This window comes from Diadema setosum, chromosome 20 (genome assembly GCF_964275005.1).
Source record: "Diadema setosum chromosome 20, eeDiaSeto1, whole genome shotgun sequence".
NCBI classification, from domain to species: Eukaryota; Metazoa; Echinodermata; class Echinoidea; order Diadematoida; family Diadematidae; genus Diadema; species Diadema setosum.
The window spans coordinates 23,965,811-23,989,866 of NC_092704.1; the positions used below are offsets into that span (position 1 = coordinate 23,965,811).

The following is a 24,056-nucleotide window of genomic DNA, read 5'->3' on the forward strand; positions in this document are numbered from 1 at the left end:
TGCCATTGTCCTCCGAAGGAAGGAATACTTGTAACGGTCATTCTTAGTCACCGAGTGAAGGAAGGAAAGGAAGGATTTCCTTCCTATTTATTTGTTTCGTTTGTCTGTTTATATTTCCACCATACAGTACCAGTATTCGTCTGAAGTTTTAACCAACCTATTTTGCTCTTCACAGATACCATATTAAACGCAGCGTACAGCGTTCTCGTTGCCAGACTACGCGTACTGTACATGTACGTAACTGTCGCGAAAACTGAATGAATCTCTTTGACACAAACTTTTCTCAACTAAATGGCTTCACACCTGTCTGAAGATGCTCTTCGAAAGAAGTTTGAAGAAGAACATGGAGACGAAAGTATCGCTATCAGCCTCGGTTTGGGTAATTTCTTGTCATGGCTCTTTGTATGTTAGCCAATAGTTCCACTGCACTGGCACTGCCAGAACTTAGTTTCATAGCCCCACATATAGTAAATTAAGGGTGTCGGCCCTAGACCGAGTTATTAAAGTCTTTTGATTGAAGTAGACGGTTTCTAGGGCCTAATGCCATGGTGATCTTGGCGCTCTTACTTTTTCTTTCCTTTTCATTTTTTTTTCTTTTCAAATCAAAATTTTTATTTTGTATGTTGGTGTCCATATTTTATATTTCAAGTGTAGAAGTCAAAGGAAGAACTTCTAAATAATAACGAGTTAAATTACAACAAGATCTAACGTTAGTAACCGGCGTAGGTAGGGCGTAGCGGCGTAGGCCTACAGTTGTACGTAAGGTACATGTAAAGACAAAAGTTTAACTTGATTAAATTCAAATTTATCTGTCTGTTGTTAGGCTAAAGACCAGGTCTTACTCTTGAGTCTTAGAGTCTTAGAGTCTCAAGTTGTTAGAGTCTAAGACACCCTTTCAGTACAATATTGGTACTACTAGTATTAGTAATGTTAGACTCTCTACTACTCTAGAAATTCTAGAATCTAAATTTCAAACTGGAGGCTTTAGATCTAGGGGCCTAGACCTAATTGGCCTAGAGTCTAGTTAGACTAGATCTAGGTAGAGACTAAAGAAGAGTAGAGACTAAAGACTAGAGAGAGTCTCCAGAGCAGAGCAGAGTCTAGAACTGAGTAAGTTTTAGATTTAGTTAGGCCCTAGAGATTTTTTAATGATTTTTTTTTAAAGGAATTGTAGAATCTTTTACTCGGCAAAACTGTGTATGGTAAGGCCTAACAATGTCAGCAGGATACCTTAACATTAGCACCCTGCGTATCATAGCTTTTAGCGTATACTGTAAAATGAGGAATTTTCGCGTGCATTTTATTTTTAATTTCGCGAATTTCACGAGCGCCAAAATTCGCGAAATTAAAACGCACACGAAAGTTTTTGTCTACACTACATGCATTGAACGCCAGTGGCAATTCGCGAAAATTTCATGCCACGAAAAAGGCTGTCGGCTCCAATACGCGAAAATTTCATGCCGCGAATATATCATGTTTTACAGTAGACCTAGACCTAGCTAGAACGAAAGAGTATGCGTGGGATTATTTGCCATAAGCTATGAAAATAATAATAACGAAGACACGAAAAACAAACTCATGAACAAACTAACAAGCTAAACTAAATATGGTTCAGTAATACACATCTGCTTAGTAAATTGCAAACATAACACATGACTGTGAAATTCATGTGGGTTATGGAGGGAGGGGGTGCCAATGTTGAGGTACCCTTTTAAGCTGCATAAAGAAAATCCATTGCACATACTAAAATGGCGTTATTTCAGTACAGAGATTCAGAATCAACAGGACGGTCACGATATTCAAAACTGCAGTATTTATTGCATATTCGAGGCAAAACTTAGGCGAATTTTTTTATACTTTTGGAATGAATAAGCTGAGGATCCCTAGGGTGAAGATAGGTGGTACCCTCAATCATACTGTTTCTATCGACTAAGTGTAGAAAAACAGTTAGGCCTTTTTTTTTTCCTTTTTTTTTTTAAGGTCTGGAAGCTCTAGATCTACGCATGTAGTCTAGAGTGTCTACAGTATATCATATTTCCAGAAGCAAACTGTTCTGGAAATCCCTCTGAAGTCTCTAATGGTATTTACATTGATAGTGTCCGTGGATTTTGTGAAACTTTTGAGATCTGTGTGTGTTTACTGTTTCAGGGGCCTACTATTACTAGATCTTCTCCTAGGGCTAGGCTTTTTACTAGTGGAGTTTCTAGTGTCTAGATTTTTTTTTTTTTTTTCTGAATCATTGATAAGTTCCATATGATATGTACACCATGCTGGAATTGAAAAAAAAAAAATAGACATCTGATTAAAGTTACTTATTTAAGTGGCTTCAGGGTCAGGATTAGAGTTCAGGGTTAGGGTTAATAATAAAGGGTAACATTGATCTTGGTATCTTAGGGTAACATGGAACCCCTGGGCCTGAGTCCTAGTTTAGTGGAGGGTACAATTTTTATATGGCACTCTTTCCCAAATTAATATATGAGTTTTGAGTTCTTCTTCGATTATCACCTCACTATTTTACATGTACATGTACCAGTACTGAAGGGTTCTTACCTAGACCCTCATCACTTTTTAATGACAAACTGAATCTTTAACATTTCACAACTTTCTTATTTTGCTCTTATTTTGATTCAGTTTCTTCTGTTCTATCTGTCCAAATTACTCACTTTGAACATACATCATTGTGGAATTGCACTGTGATATTTCTTTCAGTGATCAGAAGGGAGAAACTCTGTATGTCATGTAAGAACATAGACCATCAATATGACAGCTGGATATAGGGACTCCCGATTCATGTGTACACCTGTGTACATGGCCAGCTTTTGGCAACATTCCAGCAGCTCAAGTGTCACTTCTAGATCATTAGATGTTAAGAATTCTATGTGAATTTTCTCTTAACTATTCTTTGTGACCTCTCACTTCTCCACTTTGAGAATGTGTTTTTATATTTTTCTGCTAAAACCCTCATCTGATTCAATCACTTGAATTTGAAGACAGTGCCTTTTATAGCATAACCTGATGTTCAAGTTAAATTCAGATCATTTTATTTCATCAGAAGATGCTGTCAAAACAGGGAAATGCAGGTCTTTTAAGAATGAATACTTGAAGTGTACAGTTAAACTCGCCTAAGTCGACATCGCATATGTCGAATAATCGCGCAAGTCGATGATTTTAAAAAGTCCCGATTTTTCCCCATTGACTTACGTGTAATAATTCACTCACAAGTCGAATTTTGTAAGTCGAATACTCGCCTAAGTCGATGAAATTCCAAGAACACTTTCACGGAAAAACCATTAAATTCACTGTGCCTAAGTCGAATAAGATTTTATTGTGCAATAAATCACTGTCAAAATCACGAGACGCCAGTTTTTGTTTACATAAGAACTAGCCCGACCAGACAGGTGACAAAAAATGATCTAAAGTATCAAAATTCAAAGCGATCGCATGCGATTGTTGAACTCTCTTCGTGTTTGGAGGTCCGCTTGCTGGTAGCGGGTACAGCCCTGTCGCGCTAGCGCTACGTACGTACGCACAGCGCGACTGGGCTGTGTATAGTCTGTGTATCATTGTTTGCAGTCTGCGCTGTGCAGTGGATGGATGAAGCTGCTGAGTTTTCAAAGCGGAAAGTAGGGGGAAAGTTACGGGCACAGGTAAATCAGAAGTACACCTCTACACGCATTTCAAGCCACGGTATGGTAAACTGGAATCAATCACTGCTCAAATATCGTTCATATTCACTTCCCCAAGGTTTAACGAGGGTGTAAAGTAATCCGACCTGTGCCAATGCTAATGCACTGTCCATGCAAAGTAAGCCGTTGCCCTGCCGGGCGACCCGTGCTGCGGCACACCTCTCCAGCTCTCGGCTCCAGAGTAGACAACATACATGTACATTATACATAATGTACGTGTGGTGCGACTGTTGTTAAGTCGATTTTTTTTCGACTTACGCACAAGTCGAAACTCGCCTAAGTCGATGTGTTTTGCTCAGTCCCGAGAAGATCGACTTATGCGAGTTTAACTGTATTTTCTTTTTTTAAATTTTTTTGTCATACTTCCAGGGCCGCCTAAACCTGCCCACATCAGCATGGTCATGATTGCACGGAGGAACCTACCGGAATCACTCTCCAAGGGGTCCCATGATCAGCTGTAAGTTGACTCAGATTATTTCTCCTCTACTCACATCGGGAGAAAATCCAGCCCCAAGAAAGCTCTGTACATTGAGAAAATCAACTGCCATGTGTGATTTAATTTTCACACACTGATAATCATCAAATTACCAGCTTGCAAAAACATTGCGTCATGTAACAGGATGCAATGTACGTCATGTGCAAGGTGGAAAATGTATTTATTTATTTTTTTTTTTTAAAGGGGTAATATTTGTAGTTACAATTTCCATTGATATTTCATGATTGCAAATATGAAGACTTGCAAAGATTTCTTGACAAGTCCCAGTTTGCAATATATTATACTTCTGAAATGATTATATGACATGTACCATATGTACCCCTCCCCCCCCCCCCAAAAAAAAAAATTACAACAGTACCCTCTGCAACGATAACTTTAAAAATAGTGCATCAATCCAATTACAATTGCAAGGTATAAAACTATAACTCATTGCCCACATCTTACAGAAAGTCCCATTCGATTTCCTTCAGTGGTCAAAGAGAAATGCAGATTTTTGTAGAGCATGTTAGGAATATCTTCCCTCCAAGTTCTGTCTATTGTGGTCACACATTAAAGGGTGTGTACAGTTCTGGTTGAGGTGAGAATTTAGCTTTTAACATTTTGCTAGATATTCAGAAACCACTCTATGTGATGTCAAAGAGCATGCAATTCTAAGGGGTATCAAAAGTTTATTTGATGAAAATCGGTTTTGAAATGGCTGAGATATCAAAAAACAAGGTGAAACAAAGAGATCCTTATGAAAGGCGTGGCCTGTCGCCTTTTATTATTATCATCATTTTTTTTTGGCTATCTCAGCCATTTGAAAACTGATTTTCATCAAATAAACATTGAATCCTTCTTAAGATTACACGCTCTTTCATATTTCATAAGAGGTTTCTCACCTCAACCAGTACTGTACTAATATGCAGTTCCAAGAGCATCTGAGTGCTGAACTTGGAAGAACCAGACTCATGACATGCTTTACAAGAATCCACATATCTCTGTGACCGCTTAACCAAATTTAATGGGGTTTTCTGCAAAATAGAGCTAAGATGTTTTATTTTAAGACCCTGAAGAAGCATTTAGACGGTGTAATCATATTGGGTGTTATCAATGGGAAAATTTGATTTTAAGTTTTTGGGGTGACATACTGTATAGTTAAATGTTATAGTACCTGGGGTAATACATTGAAGAAAATTGCTGATGTTGGTGAAACCAGAAAAGCTTTACTTTTTGATTGTACATAATGTAGCATGGTGTCCTATGAATGTGTATGTCACAATAGCCATCTTTGTCACATTACTGTCTTGATTTGATGTACCTGGTTTGTATTTAAAAAAAAAAAAAAAAAAAAAAATAGCCAGCATAATATGTGTATGTGTGTGTGTGTGTGTGTGTGTGTGAATTTTTGTGTGAAGAAGCTACGTTTAGTCAATCAAACAGCACAGATCTACAAGCTCATCGTTTATCTTGCCAACCAACTCCCTCTCTCATCCAATCAGCATTGATGGGCTGATGAAGCTGACCCACGTCCGTCTTGATAGGGAGAACCTGGTAGAGATTGATAACCTGGAGATGCTTGGGCCCGTCACAAATCTTTACTTGCAGGAGGTAAGCCAAGTCATCCCACAAGCTAGACACTCCATGGATGAGTCATAAAGCCCATGAGATACACATTGAAAAACGGTCCATGAGTCATACACCCACAAGTCATACAGCCCGTGAGCTGGACACCAAGTAAAACAGGCCCATGAGGTAGGCAATAAATAAAACAGGCCCGCAAGCTAGTCACTAGGCAAAAAAAGGCCCTGAGCTTGACACTACATAAATTATATTAAACCTTTGAGCTCGAAACTGGGCAAATGATTCTTAGTAAAATATATAGGTCTTGAATTTTTTTTTGTTTTGTTTTTTGGGCAGGGGCGAGGGCAACTGCCATGTCCCCTCCCTTGCTGCATACAGCCAAGGTAACAATCTTGTGGCTGTTTGTGTGACAAACTGCCCTCCCATCTTGCACCATTATTGGGACACTGTCTACAAATAAAGCACTTATCAATGGTTTATAGATGGCACTGTTTGTACTGTCGAGCTCATGGTCTAAATATAATAAGTAGTGTCAAGCCCATGGGCCTTATTTGCCATGGACAGTGTAGCTTGTGGTCCTATTTTACTTAATATTGAACTCATGGGCCTTGTTCACATAGTATTTAGCTTGTGGGTGATAGGACTCATGAGCTGTATAACTCAGCAGCATGACTCGAGGACTATATGACTCATGGGCTGTACGACTCGTATGTCTACCTTGTGACATGTACCCTTTTTAATAATTGTTGTGCTGCCATCTGCACAGTACAGCTAATTCTGGGCTGTATCATTTCACTTTATGTGCTTTTACATTTAAGTGCTTCAAGAGCTGGCTGTTTGCTTAGCATTACTAATTTCATAAACTGGCAATTACTGTGATCGTATAGATCAATATTATTGATAATGAAATTGTGCCAGGAAATATGGTATAAAGGGGATGTGCCATCAATGGGATTCACAGCACAAAACATGATGGATATATTACGTAGGGTCTGCTACATGACTCATGCTCTCAGACAGCAGCTCCCATGACATTGTCATCTGCATCATGGTGTGTTGTGAGGTCGCAGAAAAGCCATTTTGTTTCTCTATAGAATGCATGCATTCATGGTTGGCGAGATTTGTAATCGTGTATATATGCCCCAGCATTTAGCTTACCTTGTCAAGATTTGGCATCAGCATTCGATAATCCATCTAAGCTTGACCTAGTTGTAGATTAGGAGGCTCACTCAGGTGTAGCTCTTGCCAAATAGTCCATCAAGAAGACCATGAGACCATGATGACAAGATAGAGATAAGGGAGATTAGGCAATCTCTGATTCATTGACATTATTTTAGTTTCCAGACAACTGTACCAACTGGCAAAGACAGCACTGGTTTTCATGCCAATCAGCAAATGAGGTACAGTAAGGGTTACAGACAACTCATCCACACATTATTAGTGGCTCTTTGTCTTAACCCATTGAGGATGGACTGATTTAGCTACAACACGCATTTCCCAGATCACACCTGCCCGAGTATACTCCGGACGCGTCCTCAATGGGTTAGAGGCACATAGACCCGGTGGTTGCGGGGCGCTGTTGGATGATATTGCCGATCACCGTTAGCATTGATATGAAGATTGCTGAAGTTGAACTGTCATCAAGAGTAAAGCGCGGACGTGTTGCTAGTTAACATTGCCTTTGTTGTCTTCTCTGCGCATCACGCAATCTGTAGTGATGCCAGGGTGCATGCTTATGAGCTTCTTAGTATGACGTCACAAGAGAAGTTTGCTAAAGCTGTCGTCATCAGCCAAATCATGAGCCGGACTGTGATCGGACTTCTTCGGACTAGTGGAAATGGGTCAAAGCGTAAGCGCTTAAGAGGAATCTATAGCATAGGTCTCTGTAGGAAACTTAAGTTGTGCGCCCGTGTACGTATTCGACTAAACCACCGGGTCTGCAGTGTGCCTTTAATTGTTTTTATTCATGCAGAGTAGCAAGAATAGCCAATTGATCTCCCAAATCCTTCCCAATGGAAAAAAAAGTATGAAACTAAGGTGACAGCAACAAGAAATCTCATAGCCTTCCTATTTTTGCCCATCATCATATACAGTGGACTTCCATTATAATGAAGTCATCGGGACCAACAGTTTTCTTTTGTTACATTGAAATCTTGTTGTAACTGAACAAATAAGCAATAAAAAGACATAGGGTGGATAATGTTACTTCGTTGTAACCAGAATTTTGTTATAATCGTGTTTGTTTTAACGGGAGTACACTATTTAGGAAATAATAAGAAAGTCAGAATTTAGCCACCATCAGTCTACTACTTTACATTCTCAGAGTTTTGATTCAACTCTTTTGTTTTGTTTTGTTTTTTCCACCCTCTAACTATCATTATGCAGCATCAGCCTTTTTCATCCATATATTTTCCATCTTCTTGTCCTAAAAAAAGGCTTCTTGATTGCACCCGTGGTCTTGGAATCAGAAATTTGCTTGCATGTTTAGAGCATAATGGAAAGCATATTTTTTTCCCCCATTTTTTTTTTTTTTTTTCCTGGCAGAATGCCATATCCGTTATTGAAAACTTGGAGTGCCTGACGTCGCTGCAGTTCCTCACCCTGGCAGGGAACAAGATTGAGAGGGTCGAGAACCTGAAAATGCTGGACACGCTCAAACTTTTGGACCTATCAGAAAACAGAATAGACCACCTTGATGTCGGTATGTTAGATGCTATTTCACTATTAGAAATTACCATTGAGTTTTGGGCACCTGCCTGGCAATCTCGGTGAGAGCTACTCCAGCATTATTAAACCTGCCTTCATGCTCTTCTAGAAGTCAGAGAGACAGTCCAGGGAGAGATCCCATTTCTCTCTATTGTTGCTCATTTTATATTCATCCTTCTTTCCCCGATGTGGGGGTGTAGTCGGCTAACACTCATTTAAAGTGGAAGTTTCTCTAAAATGTGGATGAAGAATGCAGCATTATAAATAGTAGATTGCAGTAGTAAAGTTTGAGGAAATTCAGATGATTCATTAAAACGTGAAGAATTTTAAAGTTTTGATTCCGCCGCTGCGGGATGAGAAGAGTACAGCAGTTTGTGATGTCAAGGGGGAACAATGATACATGTACAAAGAAGATGTAAGAAAATGTTGCAAAATTTCATTTTTTTTTAAGCATAATGAAAGAGCTATGGACGTACTTCTTTTCAGATCTTCTAAATGTGGTTGTTTTCTTTTATTTTAATTGAGCAAAGTATGCTCCCAGAAATTAGGTAGTCAGAATTTACATTTGTACATCTTTCTTGAAAGACACAATTCTTGCCTTGCTCTAAACATGCACCCATGTTCAATCGGGTCCTCTTGCTTGTGATTGTGAAAGAAAGCCTGGGTTCTCATGTTGTTGCTATTGTTGTTTTGATAATTTTAGTCCAGTCAAAATATGAAATGACCCACAACTAATTGCAACAGAAACGATTCCACTTGCATTTGACCCGGAAGAGCTATCAAAATAACATATTAAAAGTTCCCTAAAATTCGAGTGGTGGATCAGTGTCTAATTTGCATAAATTCAAAATGGCTGCCATACAACCTATTTATGCCTATATCTGGGGATATATAACCCACAGAAAGTAAATTCCGGTGTCTAATCCTATGTTTTTTAGGTCAAGGAATACAATTATGTTATGCATAGCAACTTTCAAACATCCTTTTATATAGTTTTTGCATATATTTGCATATAATTACATGCAAAATGGCCGCCATATTGCCTGCGCAAGCCCGTATCTTCGTATATCATTAATGTAGTACACTCAGGAATAAGTCGCTATATATCTGGACATAAAACCCACAGAAAATAGATTCTGGTGTCTAAACCTATAGCTGTTTTTTAGGTCAGGGAATACAATTATGATATAAGCAGTAACTTTCAAACTTCCCTTTATACAGTTTTTGCATATTATTTGCATTCAATTAAATGCAAAATTACCGCCGTAGTGCCACTACAGGCTTATATTTCTATCTGTAAAAGGTACCTAGTGATGGTGTCTGTGGTCTTAATTTTACTGCTGAGAATCACTGATGTAGAATACGTTCCACTCAGGAATAGTTACCTATATTTCACTAAAAAATTGTATATATTTATACATAAATCTATTCAAATTACTACCGTGAATATGATTTCAGATATACGAATACAAGCTGCAGAACGTTAATTGTACTGTAATGTCTCATCCAAGATATCAAGGGAAAATTGTTATAATACCATTTAAAACCTTGATGATTATCCTACTCCTAGTGTGTATATTCTTGCATTTATCAAAAGTATTGTATCATATTGTACTCACATTTTCTTGAGATACAGCCTCAAAACAGAAAACAACTGTAAGTAGCATCGAATAGAACATACCTTTATTTAACCGTAAATTCAACTTATCTTCCAAAGTGTGCTCAATAGGTACACAAATATTAAAGTCTGAAATTATGTAGTAGGAATCGTTAAAATATTTCATGATTGCATGATATTTAATGTATTATGTTTTGTAATTTGCCCTCATGTTTACTGCTTATTACTTGTGTCTATGTTGCAATTCTTTATTTCTTCTCTCTTTTTTTTTTTTTTTTTTTGCCAAAGGGGGGGGGGGCATATCATCAAGTTCATGATTATCCATAAGCTACTCTACAAAAGTTTCATGAGTTTGGACATATCTCATATAGCTTTCAAAGTGTGCTTACAGTACACAAAAATTGGTCTTAAATCATTCAGCAGGGTTTTTTTCAAACATTTTTTTTCTTACCTGGGATGATTTACATCCATGTTTAGTTGATACTTGTGTCCTGTGTTGCAAAACTTTTGGTAAAGGCATGTTTATCAATGAGCAACATATGACCGTGATAATTTGTATGGAAGTGGATTTTGTCATATTCTTGCATGGTTTCACCCAGTGACTCACTGAAAATGTGAAACATTGTGATTTACAGCCAGATACAAAGAAAAAGAAAAAAAAAAGGAAATGCCTTAAAGGAGACCTCCGGATGACTTTCAGATTTTTGCATTTGAATAACTATTAGTTACACAGAGGACAGAGTTTCAGAATTTATGATGACTGGGTTGAAGAATAAGAATATTTTCAAAATTTAGAACAAATTGAAATGAACAAGGATGATGACATGGCAGAGTCACCATAAGAATGCTTTAATTGGGGCTCAAGGAAGCAGAACAAAAGAAGAAGGCATGCATAGATTATACACAGGTGAACTCGCAAGCAAGTGGTATTGTAATGGAATTACACTGCTACATTTCTGAAATATGTGAACCTCCAATGTCATCATCCTTGTTCAGTGTAATTTATTTAAGGTCTTTCAAAGTATTGTTTCTCTGATCAAGAACCACGATAAATTCCACAAATCTATACATGGAGTTGTCGATTCATGTACTACATGATGTGAAATTATGAAAATCGTCTGGAATGTCCCTTTAACAGTTCTATTACTAGTACTCTTGATTCATCAGTCGATCAATACAAACAGCATCTTTCTCATTGGCTTCAAGCTCATACAACACATATAAATTCTTATAAGTCTTACTTTTACCATTTTTCGTGTTGTATCTGCAGCTTTATTAAAAGAAATGTTTCCTATTGCATTGAGGCTTCGCACTAATAACATTTTCACCAACACACAGTTGTTGTTTTTTAGAAATGCGAGCAGCATGAAGGCTGAATTCAATTTTGCTGGCGAAAAAGCAGTCTTAAGTCAGATAAAAAAGAAAATACATAACATCATTTTCTGTTCCTAACCCTTCCAAAAGGTCCGTTCCCTCCACCTCGGTAGCAGCTTTTCTTCAAGTTAAACAGTGGAAGGGAAATGACATACAATCATTGGAATTGGGACGATTTGAGGAAGATGTTTAATCAAAAAATCAAATATGTTCTGATCTCTACAGACAAAGCTGCAGCTATTAAGGAACTCCTGAAGAAAGTCTGATGCAACTGCAAGACAGGATGTTAGCAACTGGCAGTGTATAGTTGCAGGGCAGGCAGATTTGACTGCACACAACCCATACCAGTGTCAGATGCGGGCCATATATCAGACACTTGTAATGTTGTATTTCTAAAATATGTGAGGAGTGAGATTATGCTGTTCTAATTGGTGACTAGGAATAAGAAGCATTCTCGAAAGACATCGACACAGTTTGCAACAAACGTGAGACTTACCACGCTTCAGTATGAAATGGAGCCGAGATCCTGTTTGCTTTAAATTAATCAACTGCAATTTCACACCATCCTAGTCCAGAATTTGTGGTGAACACATAAAATACTGTGAGTGTAAGCTATACTCGTTTTTCACTTTTATCATTGATCTCTATTTTGAGAGATCACATTACATACCTTAGTATCTGTATTATCACAAGCTAGAAAATGAAAATAATGTACAGGAAACGAAAGAAAGTTTTCTTGAAATCAAGTGACTTTGATCCATTAGATTTTAAACTCATCTTAGCCAAAGGTTCAAGACAGCAAAAAAAGTTCAAGCTAATATTGCAAATAGCCATCATTTATATTCTACTGTCCGGGCGTCGGTCATGCATACATTTTCAAAAACCATTTCCAGGTTCTCTTTAAAAAACCCATGTAATGACAGATTTTCAACAAACTAGGCAAGTAGCATCCCAAGGATGATAGACATTCAAGGTGTTCAAATAGACACCATGTCCAAAAGGTCCCAGAACCCCGAAATTAAGGAATCTATTATAAAAAAAAAACTCCCCTCACACACATACACCCTCACACACACACACGCACACACACACACAAAAGTAGAACCAAGTGTAACAGAGCTAGGTGTAATGTACAAAGTTGAATATCTTGGAGATTGCATATAGATTTAAGTTTACTTTCGCAGTTTAACTTGTTTTCGAAATATTACACATTGTATATATGTATATATATATATATATATATATATATATATATATATATATATATATATATATATATAATATGATACTTGTAATCCATGTGTTGGTACCAGTACAGAAAAGATGACGAATTAGGGTGGTAATGCATTTCAGTCCAACAATGCTATTTATTCAGACCAAATTTTCGACGAAAACATTCGTCTTTCTTCACAATTGTCATTGTCGATCCTGAGGAAGACGAATGTATCCGTCGAAAATTTGGTCTGAATAAATAGCACTGTTGAACTGAAATGCATTACCACCATACTTCGTCATCTATTATACATATATACTCCAACACCCCCCCCCCCCTCCACCCCAGGCCACAGGATGCCCAAAGGCACCTTAAATATTACTTATAAGTGCGGACGCCTTGGGGCTGGGACCAAACTATTGGGGGCCACTTTTGATTTTTGATCCTCTTTTTGAAAACATATATGGTCAAATTTTCAACAAACTTAGTACTGTAGGTGCATTTATTGCTAGTGCCATGAATATATGAACATCATGCCTCCCTGGACCATGGAGGTCCCTAAAGGCTTGTAGATATGGCCCTAGAGGTCCCAAAGTCTTCCAATTTCCTCTCTCCCAAGTAAAAGTCTGTAAGAATGGATGGAAGGTGAACTTGAGATACTCAGTGAGGGCTGGACCCCTGGGTCTTTTATTCAGAAAGTGAGTGAGTGACATGGTACCAGGATATGACAAGAACATTCTCTAAACAAATGTCCAAACTCATGAAACTTTTGTAGAGTAGCTTATGGATATAAGCTACTCTTAATTTGAATAGATTTATGTATAACTATATGCAAATTTTTAGTGAAATATAGGTAATTATTCCTGATTGGAACGTTTTCTACAACAGTGACTTTCAGCAGTAAAATTAAGACCATAGACACCACCACTGGGTACCTTTTACAGATAGAGATATATAAGCCTGTAGAGGAATTATGGCGGCAATTTTGCATTTATTAAATGCAAATATATGCAAAAAAATCTATAAAGGGAAGCTTGAAAGTTACTGCTAATATCATAGTTGTATTCCCTGACCTAAAAAAAAACATAGGTTTAGACACCAGAATATATTTTTTTGTGGGTTTTATGTCCAGATATATAGCGACTTATTCCTGAGTGTACTTCATTAATGGTATACGAAGATACAGGCTTGCACAGGCAATATGGCGGCCATTTTGCATATAATTATATGCAAATATATGCAAAAACTATATAAAGGGAAGCTTGAAAGTTGCTACAGATAACATAATTGTATTCCTTGACCTAAAAAACATAGGTTTAGAAACCGGAATTTACTTTCTATTGGTTACGTATCCCGAGATATAGGCATAAACAGGTTGTATGGCGGCCATTTTGAATTTATGCAAATTAGACACTGATCCACCTCTCGAATTTTAGGGAACTTTTAATACGTTATTTTAATAGCTCTTCCGGGTCAAATGCAAGTGGAATCGTTTCTGTTGCAATTACTTGTGGGTTAACCCACTTTTTGTCGTATTTTGACTGGACTATTTCCCAAATTTTATACTGAGGCTGTAGAGCTCACCAGTCAGGAAATGAAATCATTTATCATGAGATATGATTTTCCCACAACAGAAGAGCTGCCAAAGTCGCTGGTCTTTCTCAACCTGACTAGGAATCGGTGTGTGGAGTCGCGTGATTACAGGTCAGTGCCATGCAGCTTACATTTCATGATGAAAATTTTCGTCAAAATGTGTTTTTTTTTTCCCTGTTAAGACAAGTGAAGAATGCACCAGCAATAGAGAGTTATGCAGTGTCACTATGGACATCAAAATCCTCAAGTTAACCTGTTGAGGACGAGTCCCGAGTATACTCGGGCAAGCGTCAATGGGAAATGCGTGTTGTAGCAAAATCAAACCGTCCTCAACGGGTTAACGTGTGCATTTAGTGTAATGTAAAGTCTTAAAATAGAAATGATCCATTGAAAGTTGAAGCATACTTTTGCAAAGAATAGGGAGGGTACAGCTTTTTTAAATCTATAAATCACCAGAAGGCAGTAGTTGCATTTTGGACAATTTGGGGGCAACTTTCGTCACTAAAATCTCTCATTCATCCAAATTGAGACAGAAATAATCCTTCTAAATCTGGAACTGACCAACAGCATGCAAACATTTATTCTTCTTTACATGTTAGGAAGTTTGCTCTTGAAACCAAGTTGGTCTGAAGAAAATAGAGCTGTAGTAAATTTGTGTGTACAAAATGAATGGTTGGTTGTCCACAACTTGTGCCCTGTTAGCTTACTGCCCTCTAGTGTTCACTACAGTGCATTTTGGAAAAGCTGTGACTTCATACATTCCTGGACTAGTCTTAAGTGTCTACTGATTCATATAGGCTGTTAAAGCTTTACTGTGAAAGTAAGAGTCTTAAAGATCTGAGCTGATCTCAAGTTCCCTTTTGAGAATGCCCCCCCCCCCCCATATTGATGTTTGCATATAAATATGTTTAAAGGGTCAACAATCTACTTTTTCTCTGTCCTGAATCAAGTGTGCAAGATGCATTATTTCAGGTTGTTTTTCTATTGTTGTGTAATGATACACAAAGTAATCACTACCCCCTCACATTCCACTATGACTGGATATATCTCTTCACCTCCGGCCAGTCACTGACCCCTACCAATGCTCTCCACCTCATCCAGTGAGTCATTGACCTTCACCATCCCTTGAGTATATATTGTACTTCTAGCCCCATCTAATTTATGACCAGGCTGAGTGCAACCCAAACATCCTGCCCTTCCCCCACTGATTACCGTACATAGAATTGTTGTTGAATCCAAAACCAAGAATACTACCTCCTTTATAAAACTAGTGCTGCCTTTGTTCCTATAGTAACCAGTTTTGCCCAAGTTTTGCCCAAGTTTTGCCCAATTAAAACCTCTCTTTAACATGAAGACTCCACCCCCATTTACCTATTAATAGTATGTTACAACCGTGTGACCAATGTGTATGATTGAATGTATGAAGAGAATTATAACATGCAGAGAAGAAGACTTGCATTCTGACGCTCAAAGAGAGAGGATCGCTCCCAAACGCCTCTCGAATAAAGTGCTTGCCAAAATATACTCAACTGTGTACCACGATACTTCATTGAACGTACCTCTGTTAACTAGACGGACCCCACTACACAACACTGTCCATCTGTAGCAGAAATAATATTGATGCATCTATGTTACTGTAAATGCTGAGGAACACCATGTGGTGATTATTGTATCATTCTATGAATACAGGGAGAGAATTCTAGCCGCTCTACCAAACCTCAAACAGCTCGACAATGAGATGCTGACCAAGGACGAAAAGCGTGCCGCCGGCCACCCCGTGTCCAGCGATGATGACGACAATGAAGATGATGTTGACGAGGAGGAGGAGGATGAGGGGTTAGAAAATGGTGCATACCATGACGGAACTGATGCCCGAGAATCTGTCGATGTCGATGGTGAGTGACTGTTTAGGTCAAATGTGTTGCACAGAAGGTAAAATGCCCTCCGTGAGAGTTGAAGTTGAACCAAAAACCCACATAGCTGCAGCTGCAGCAGTGGTTTTACTCTAATGGTGAAGCTGCAACACAAAATTTCCAAGAAAGTTGCTCTTTGTATGTGAAACCATCTGAGTTTATAACTTACTCTTACTCTTTGTTCGTTGGTATGATCATGCCAACAGTTATGTTTTCAACTGTTATAATGAACTGCACTGCCCAGATTAGTTCTTGGCCATTGCACATGTTAGATTCAGGCAATCTTAATGAAAACTTCACTCCACAGTAGATTAAACTCTTTTAGATAGGGAAAGGTAATTCAGAATAGCAAGAATTGTGTTACTATTGACACAATTAAGATCAAGGTATGCAGATTTAATGGGCCAGGAAAATCATGGACTGTCAACTCCCTTACCAGTTTTATACATATTGTAATAATAGTTAATTTTTATATAGTGCAGATCAGACTTGGTAAGAATTTCAATGTGCTTTACAGACTATTATTACCCTTGTCACTGGATACATTATTTCCAACCAGCACTGACAGTGCTTACTCTCAACTCCCAGGGGAGCATTCGAGCCAGTTGCCATTTGATTGGCATGCACATGCTTTTGATCAATCGACATAGGAGGGGGGCATTTCATGAAGCATTTTATCCGACAGCTTTGTTGGACAAATTTGCTGTCAGCCAGTCAGATGCAAGGATTTCTGTAGCTTTTAACAGTTTGTCAGACGAAATATCTGACAAAACGCTTCATGAAATGCCCCCAAGCATTCTCATCCTACCGGGACCCATTTATACTCCTGGGTGGAGTGTAGCCAAATGTCATACTAATGCCAACAGTCCAAACTAACACACAATTTGATGACATGCTGAGATTGGCTCTTAAATGAAGTAAAATCAAATGAACAGAATGGTAGACGTTCACCAGATTTAGACGCAGAATCAGAAATTTGTGGAATTCTAAAGTTCTACATATTTTTACCAAACACATTCAGATTAAAAGAGGTATGAATGTCATTGCTTCACAGCTTCTCACTTGTTTGTACACATGATATTCTCAAAATCCTGTTTTGGGTTGACAATTCATATTTAAAATTATTTATTCAAAGATTTACCAGAACCATCATATGATGTGCAAGGGTAAGTCAGAAACTTCATCATATACCCCCATTACAGATGCCACAGAAGTTGTATGCAGTCCCGCATGTACACATCTCTGTATGCCCTCTTAGCTGTTCGAAAATCTTAGTCTTACAAAAGTGCAATTTGATGCAAAGTGCATTTGGATTACCTAATGTATTCTCATAGAGATAGGCAGACCTTGTTAAACTCTTTGCTGTATTATCAAAAAGAGTGTGTTCCTTTGCAAATGTTTTAGCCACTGTCAGAAACATTAATCAAGAATTAACACTCAATTTGCCATGCTGCAGATGTCTTCCGACTCAGTGCCGACCTCATTTACCAGTCCCGGGCCAGGGCAGCGCACCACACCAACCAGCACAGCCTGCACATGCATCAGATTGAGGAGGTGCGCAGCAAATCACGGCAAGCTGCCGCTGCTGCTGCTGCCGCCACCCCATCGCCGAGGGCAGGCTTGACGTCGCCAGGCTCCCGTGGAGACGGAGGGCGTCACTTCACACCATCGCCGGCATCGAGATGATGGCAAGGAAACACTGGGAAAATATGGACTGCCCGGACTTGTAACATTCACAGAAGAGCTTACTGGTAGATGGATCCCTATCACAATTTACAATGAGCAGCTTCCTACAAGGTTGTACTTGGGCAATGGGGAAGAGAAAAGACACCTTTAATTTCTCTGTGATTCATCAGCAATGCTTGATTTCTGAGCTAAATCGGCATTCAGATAATTGAAATAGATGCAAACTCTAAGGATCCATATACAACACATTTAGTTCACTGTCATTTCAAATTTTGTCATTTTCATTGTTGCCAATTCATGACTCTTCTTATTTGCGCGGCTTTTCTGTGTTCGTAGAATTTATATAATACATACATAGTGTATATGAATGATGTAAATAGATGGAGAAAGTCATGCCATATTTACATAAAGTATCACCTTGAAACTGGTTTCCTATTCAAAAGAGAAATAATTCGGTGGTCAATGGGAATTTGAGAAATATGTGTGAAAATGTTAAAATTAAACCAAATAGTGTGTCATTGCAATGAGATATGGATATGTTTTCTCAAAATAGTGATGTGATGTTTTATATGTATGAAGCAGAGGTGAGAGTACTGGGCTCATTACATCATCACCTCATTTAGTTTGCCTGTTGTTGTTGGTGTTTTTTTTTTTTTTTTTGGGGGGGGGGGGGTGTGACCGATAATAATTCAAGCATATAACACTCAAAAACTTCCATTCTTGATCTGGTTTTATGGATTGGCACTGTCCATGTATTAAACATGAACAGTGCCAGTTCATAAAACTGGGCCAAAATTGAACTTGTTTTTATCAAAGTCAATGTAAGTGCAGTGGAGTTTTGCTCCTTTGCTATCAAGAACTGCTCAAGGGCCCTTTTCTTTCCCACTCTGAAGGGTACATTGTCAATAGCAATTACCTCCACCCGCTTTTGTGAACAAAGCGTATCGTCATTGCTGTCAGAGGACGCTAGGGGAAATATTTTGAGAGATAAGTGAGTCACTGAGTATAAGATGTGAAGATCTTTTGATGCAAGATCTTGATCAAACCATTAGTAATAGCCCCCTCTATTATCTCAAGTACCATTTCTTTGGAATTGGTCTTTTTCAGCTGTGCATGGTCTGCACAAGTGATGGGGATGTGTACCTCATGGTTTGAAGAAGGGAATGTGTCTTGGAGAGTTGTGTAGTACTGTATGTAATTGTTTTCATTGCAAGTGACCCCAACACTACTGCACGTCACTTTGTTGCAAATTACTTCTTGTCTGAGTTTGAGGCTCTCCTACAGTGCAAAAAGGGGCTTGTAAATTGGCCAGGGTACAAGGGCAGGGATATTATGTCTCATTGCCCAAAAGAGGGCTCACTGTAGGTGAAAATGATGCTCAAGGGTTAGACAGCATCACATTGAGTGTTGATGATGATAACAGCAGATGGCGCTCTTGTGGTACTGATTATCTGGTTAGATGTTAAACGTATTGGCCCGAATTTACGAAGGTAGTAAAACTGAAACCATGATCTAAACCATGGACAAAAACCATGGAGTGCCAAGTGTCGCATGGAATATTTCGTTAAGAAATCAGTCATTTCATGGATGAAATGATTATTTTGTAACAAAATGACAGCATTTTGTAAAGAAATGAAAATTTCGTTAACGAAATGGTCATTTTGTCAAAGAAATGGCTGATTTCATAACGAAATACAAATTGTATTCCGTGCGACACTTGGCGACCCATGGTCTTTGTCCATGGTTTAAACCATGGTTTCGATTGTATCACCTTCGTGAATTTGGGCCAATGTCTGCAGTATCTGCGACAAGTGAATTATTTTAGTGCACATGTATTTTGATACTTTGATCCGAAACTAACCATTAGAGTTATCAGTGCTGTCAATCCTTGCCACAATGTACCTTTCTACAGTCCAGTCCAACACCAGAACCATCCTTTCTTATTCCATTCATTAATTTGATGAGTTCATGTCCTCTTATAAGTATATAAACTTTGTGTGTGATGCACGTTCCTTGAGAGAAGATTCCGTCCATTATGTAAAAATGTATCAACTTGTGTATAGCTAAATAAATGCATGTATTCAAGCAGAACAGGGCCTACTGTGTGTGGTTAATTGATTGTATCTCTCCACAAACATGTGCCATGTCAGGAAAAGACTTCAAATGTTTGGTATGTTTTTTGTTTTTGTTTTTGTTTGTTTGTTTGTTTGTTTTTTTGGACAAAGGACCAGCCAGCTACTGGACTGCGCAGGGACGTGTGTGAAGCTGTGTTGACAGATTCAACTCCCCTAAGGGGGTCTACACATGATATACCATTGGAATACATGTATAATTCACCTGATGTTTATACACCAAAACCTTGGGTTTTGACACAAGAAAACAGGGGCAAAGAAGGAGAAGACGACGACACTGAAGAAGAAGAAGAAGAAGAAGAAGAAGAAGAAGAAGTAGCAGTAGGGAGTAACAAATACATGTACCACTTCACAGGCGCAGAGGCAGCTTCATTTAAAAGTGTAACCCTTTCTCCACTGCACTTAGTATATGCCATCAACAGATTTGAGTACATTCTCATCTTGAGCTGATATACACTGTCCTGTAGCACCTTGATTTGTGTATCTGTGAGACTGCATGCTCTTCTTTGCAGCTTTACTTCGATCAGCCGTCTCTAGTTCTCCAATCATTAATTGTGTATATACCCACCCTTGCTAACATCAGTACACAAGTTACCGATACTCCAGTCATTCTTTTCTTGCATCTGGACACACAAACTCTCATAATCTTCTTTCTTCTTCTGCATTGTACTCTAGCAGAGGATCTTTGAAATGAGTAACGGGACCAGAAGAAATTATGAGCTATTTACAATTCTTGGATTTATTATCCAATCCAATATTTTTATGTACAAAAATCTTTCTTTCTAATCATAGCTGATTTTACCCCAAATCCTAGCTCACCGCCCCCTTCCTTCCCTCACACTTCATCGCCGTGCCTCTTTCTGCTGATACAGCAGGTAAAGATTGTCCACCACTTTCGTGAAGATTTCTTCTCCCTCTTGGTGTGGTTCGATAGCATGACGTTTTCTTCCAAGGTTTCCCTTGTCATGCCCTCTTCCATATTTCCTTCAAACTCTGCTGGAATGTTCTCCTCATACAGAACTTGTCCTTTGCCATTCCTTGTCACTTGTCTTTTAGTAGCAGACTTTCCGGTTTCCTCCTTTACCTCCCCCAGCCCAGAGGTCTCGGCGTCCCTTTCCTCAAACCCATTATTGTCCTCTAACGCTTCATCGCTGTCGTACACATCCAGAATTGCACTAAATTCTGTAGCCGATCCTTCTACCTCACGTTTTGGCCCTTCCTGTGCCTTCTCCGGCTTTCGCACGTTCTCGTTTTCGTCTTGGTCTTCTTGATTTATCTCTCGCAACCCCTGTTGCCTCTTCTTCTCATTTCCTTTCTGTATCTCCACCAGCTCATGTGATGCCAGTCTTTCCTTCTCATCCTTGGATACTACTTCATCGTGCTCCTCTGCCTCGTCATTCTCATTTCTATCTCTTTGCTTCTCCTTATCCTTCCTAGCCATCTCAACCATGGCATATTCCTCCTGTTCGTCCGTTTGTGGCTCCACCTCCTCCGGTGGTTGTGCCCGTTTTTGCATAATTTTCTCCCTCTTCTCCTTCTCCTCATGTTCAGCTTTTGCAACAATTCTCTGTTGCGATCTCTCCTCTTTCTCCTCCTCGTCCTCCTCCTCCTCGTCCTCCTCAATCTCGATCAGATTCTTGATCCCCTCGTGCCTGTACTCTGCTTCCCCCTCAGCCTGCCTGCCCTCCTTCTGCCTAGACGCCGCCTCCTCCTCATCATCATCATTAATCTCGATGAGATTCTGATTCTTGGTCTCCTCGATCCTGTTCTCTGCTTCCCCCTCAGTATGTGTGTTCTTCATCTGCCTCATCGCCTCCTCATCCTCCTCTCCAAGCTGCTCATTCTCCTCTTGCCAGCACTCCTCGTCATCCTCCCTCGCCCCGCCTTTCTGCTCCTCTTCATCATGATTACTTTTCGCATCAATTTTCTGTTGCTGCATCTCCTCCTTCTCCACTTCCATCTCAATCTCGGTGTGATTCTTGATCTCCTCGTGCCTGTACTCTGCTTTCCCATCAGTCTCCAATTCCTTCATCTGCCCAAACGCCTCCTCATCCTCATCCTTTCCAAGTTGCTCATTCTCCTCTAGCCAGCATCCCTCGTCTTTCTCAACTGCTATCTGATTCGTCTCCTGCTGCTCCTGATACTCTGCTCCCCTCACCATTTCCCCGTTTTCCTCCATGAGCCTCTCCTCATCCTTCTCCTCCCCAATCTGGCAATTCTCCTCTTGCCAGCACTCCTCGTCATCCTCCCTTGGCCCGCCTTCCTGCTCATCCTCACCTTGTTCAGTTTTCCCATCAACTTTCTGTTGCTGCCTCTCCTCCTCCTCGTCGTCTTCCTCCTCAATCTCGATCTGATTCTTCATCTCCTCGTGCCTGTACTCGGCTTCCCCATCAGTCTCGAATTCCTCCATCTGTCTAAACACCTCCTCATCCTCCTCCCCAATCTGTCCATTCTCCTCTTGCCAGCACTCCTCGTCTTCCTCCCTCGCCCCGCCTTCCTGCTTCTCATCGTGTTCGGTTACCGAACCAATTTTCTGTTGCTGCCTTTCCTCTCTCTTCTCCTCAATCGCCATCTGATTGTTGATCTCTTCGTGCCTGTACTCTGCTTCCCCGTCAGTCTCCAATTCCTCCATCTGTCTAAGCGCCTCCTCGTTCTTCTTCTTCCCAATCTGCCCATTTTCCTCCTGCCAGCACTCCTCGTCTTCCTCCCTCGCCCCGCCTTCCTGCTTCTCCTCATCCTGTTCGGTTGCCGAACCAATTTTCTGTTGCTGCCTTTCCTCTCTCTTTTCCTCAATCGCCATCTGATTGTTGATCTCTTCGTGCCTGTACTCTGCTTCCCCGTCAGTCTCCAATTCCTCCATCTGTCTAAGCGCCTCCTCGTTCTTCTTCTCCCCAATCTGCCCATTTTCCTCCTGCCAGCACTCCTCGTCTTCCTCCATCGCACCGCCCTCCTTCTCCTCTTCATCATGTTCAGTTTTCGCATCAATTTTCTGTTGCTGCTGCTCCTCCTCAGTCTCGATCTTATTCTTGATCTCCTCAAGCCTGTACTCTGCTTCCCCCTCAGTCTCCCTGCCCTCCTGCGTAGACGCCTCCTTCTCTCCACGCTGCTCATTCTCCTCCAGCCAGCACTCCTCTTCCTCATCTACTATCTGCTTCGTCTCGTCCTGCTCCTGATCATACTCTGCTCCCGTCATCATTTCCTTGTTTTCTTCCACGAGCCTATCCTCATCCTTCTCCTCCTCAATCTGCTCTTGCCAGCACTCCTCGTTTTTCTCCTCCGCTATGTGCGCCGTCTCCTTTTTCTCCTCCTCCTCCTCCTCCTCCTCCAGCTGCGTGTTCTCATATTCTTTCTCTCTATACTCCTCATCCAAATCCTCTCCCAACATAATACATGTATGCGTAGTTTCCTCCTCCTCCGTAGACTCCTGTCGATATTTTGCAGCCAGTAATTCAAGGTTGTCCGAACGTGCCTCTTTTCCATGTTCGATGATCTCTATCGTATTGCCATCTCCACCTGACATACCTCCCTCACCTTTGGTCTGCTCTTTTATCTCTTCTCCATCCTCATCTTCTCCTACCTTCTCTTCAACGATTTCATCCTGACTGTCCTCATCCTTTTCCTCCTCCTCTTCTGCACACTCCTCTCTCGCCTGAGCCGTGATGTCTTCCACTGACGCCATTTCTAGTTTCTCATCGATGTGTTCACTCTCCACAACCACGTTTCCCCCTTCCTCGTCTCTGTCAGCTTTCTCTGAGATGTCAGCTAGTGCTTCTCCTTGCCCAACTTCCCTTTCTGCAATCTCTTGATCCTCGGATGTCTGCCTCTGCACCTTCCACTTTGCCTCCACAGTCTCGCAGGATCTCACGACTTCGCCGGTAATGCCGGTGTAGTCATCCGGCATGATGTCTGGGATATCTCTCAGAAAGACGAATTCGATGAATTCGTTCATCGCCTTCAAATATTCCTTGAAAGCGGGAATGACCCGAGTGGCTGAGGATGGGATGAATGACATATCATATTTAGATAAATGATATACATAAATATTGGTCGGTGATTGGTCATAATAAATCTCGTGA

General features: G+C 40.0%; 1 protein-coding gene across 1 annotated transcript; it reads left to right on the plus strand.

Annotated features, from left to right (window-relative positions):
* The first annotated feature begins 201 nt into the window (after positions 1-201).
* On the plus strand, positions 202-18,515 carry LOC140243370 (uncharacterized). Its single transcript, XM_072323048.1, has 7 exons — positions 202-379; positions 4,056-4,143; positions 5,664-5,772; positions 8,290-8,446; positions 14,291-14,360; positions 15,939-16,144; positions 17,619-18,515. Exons 1-7 carry the CDS (start codon positions 292-294, stop codon positions 17,846-17,848), a joined length of 948 nt encoding a protein of 315 aa, XP_072179149.1. The 5' UTR covers positions 202-291; the 3' UTR covers positions 17,849-18,515.
* Positions 18,516-24,056: the final 5,541 nt, after the last annotated feature.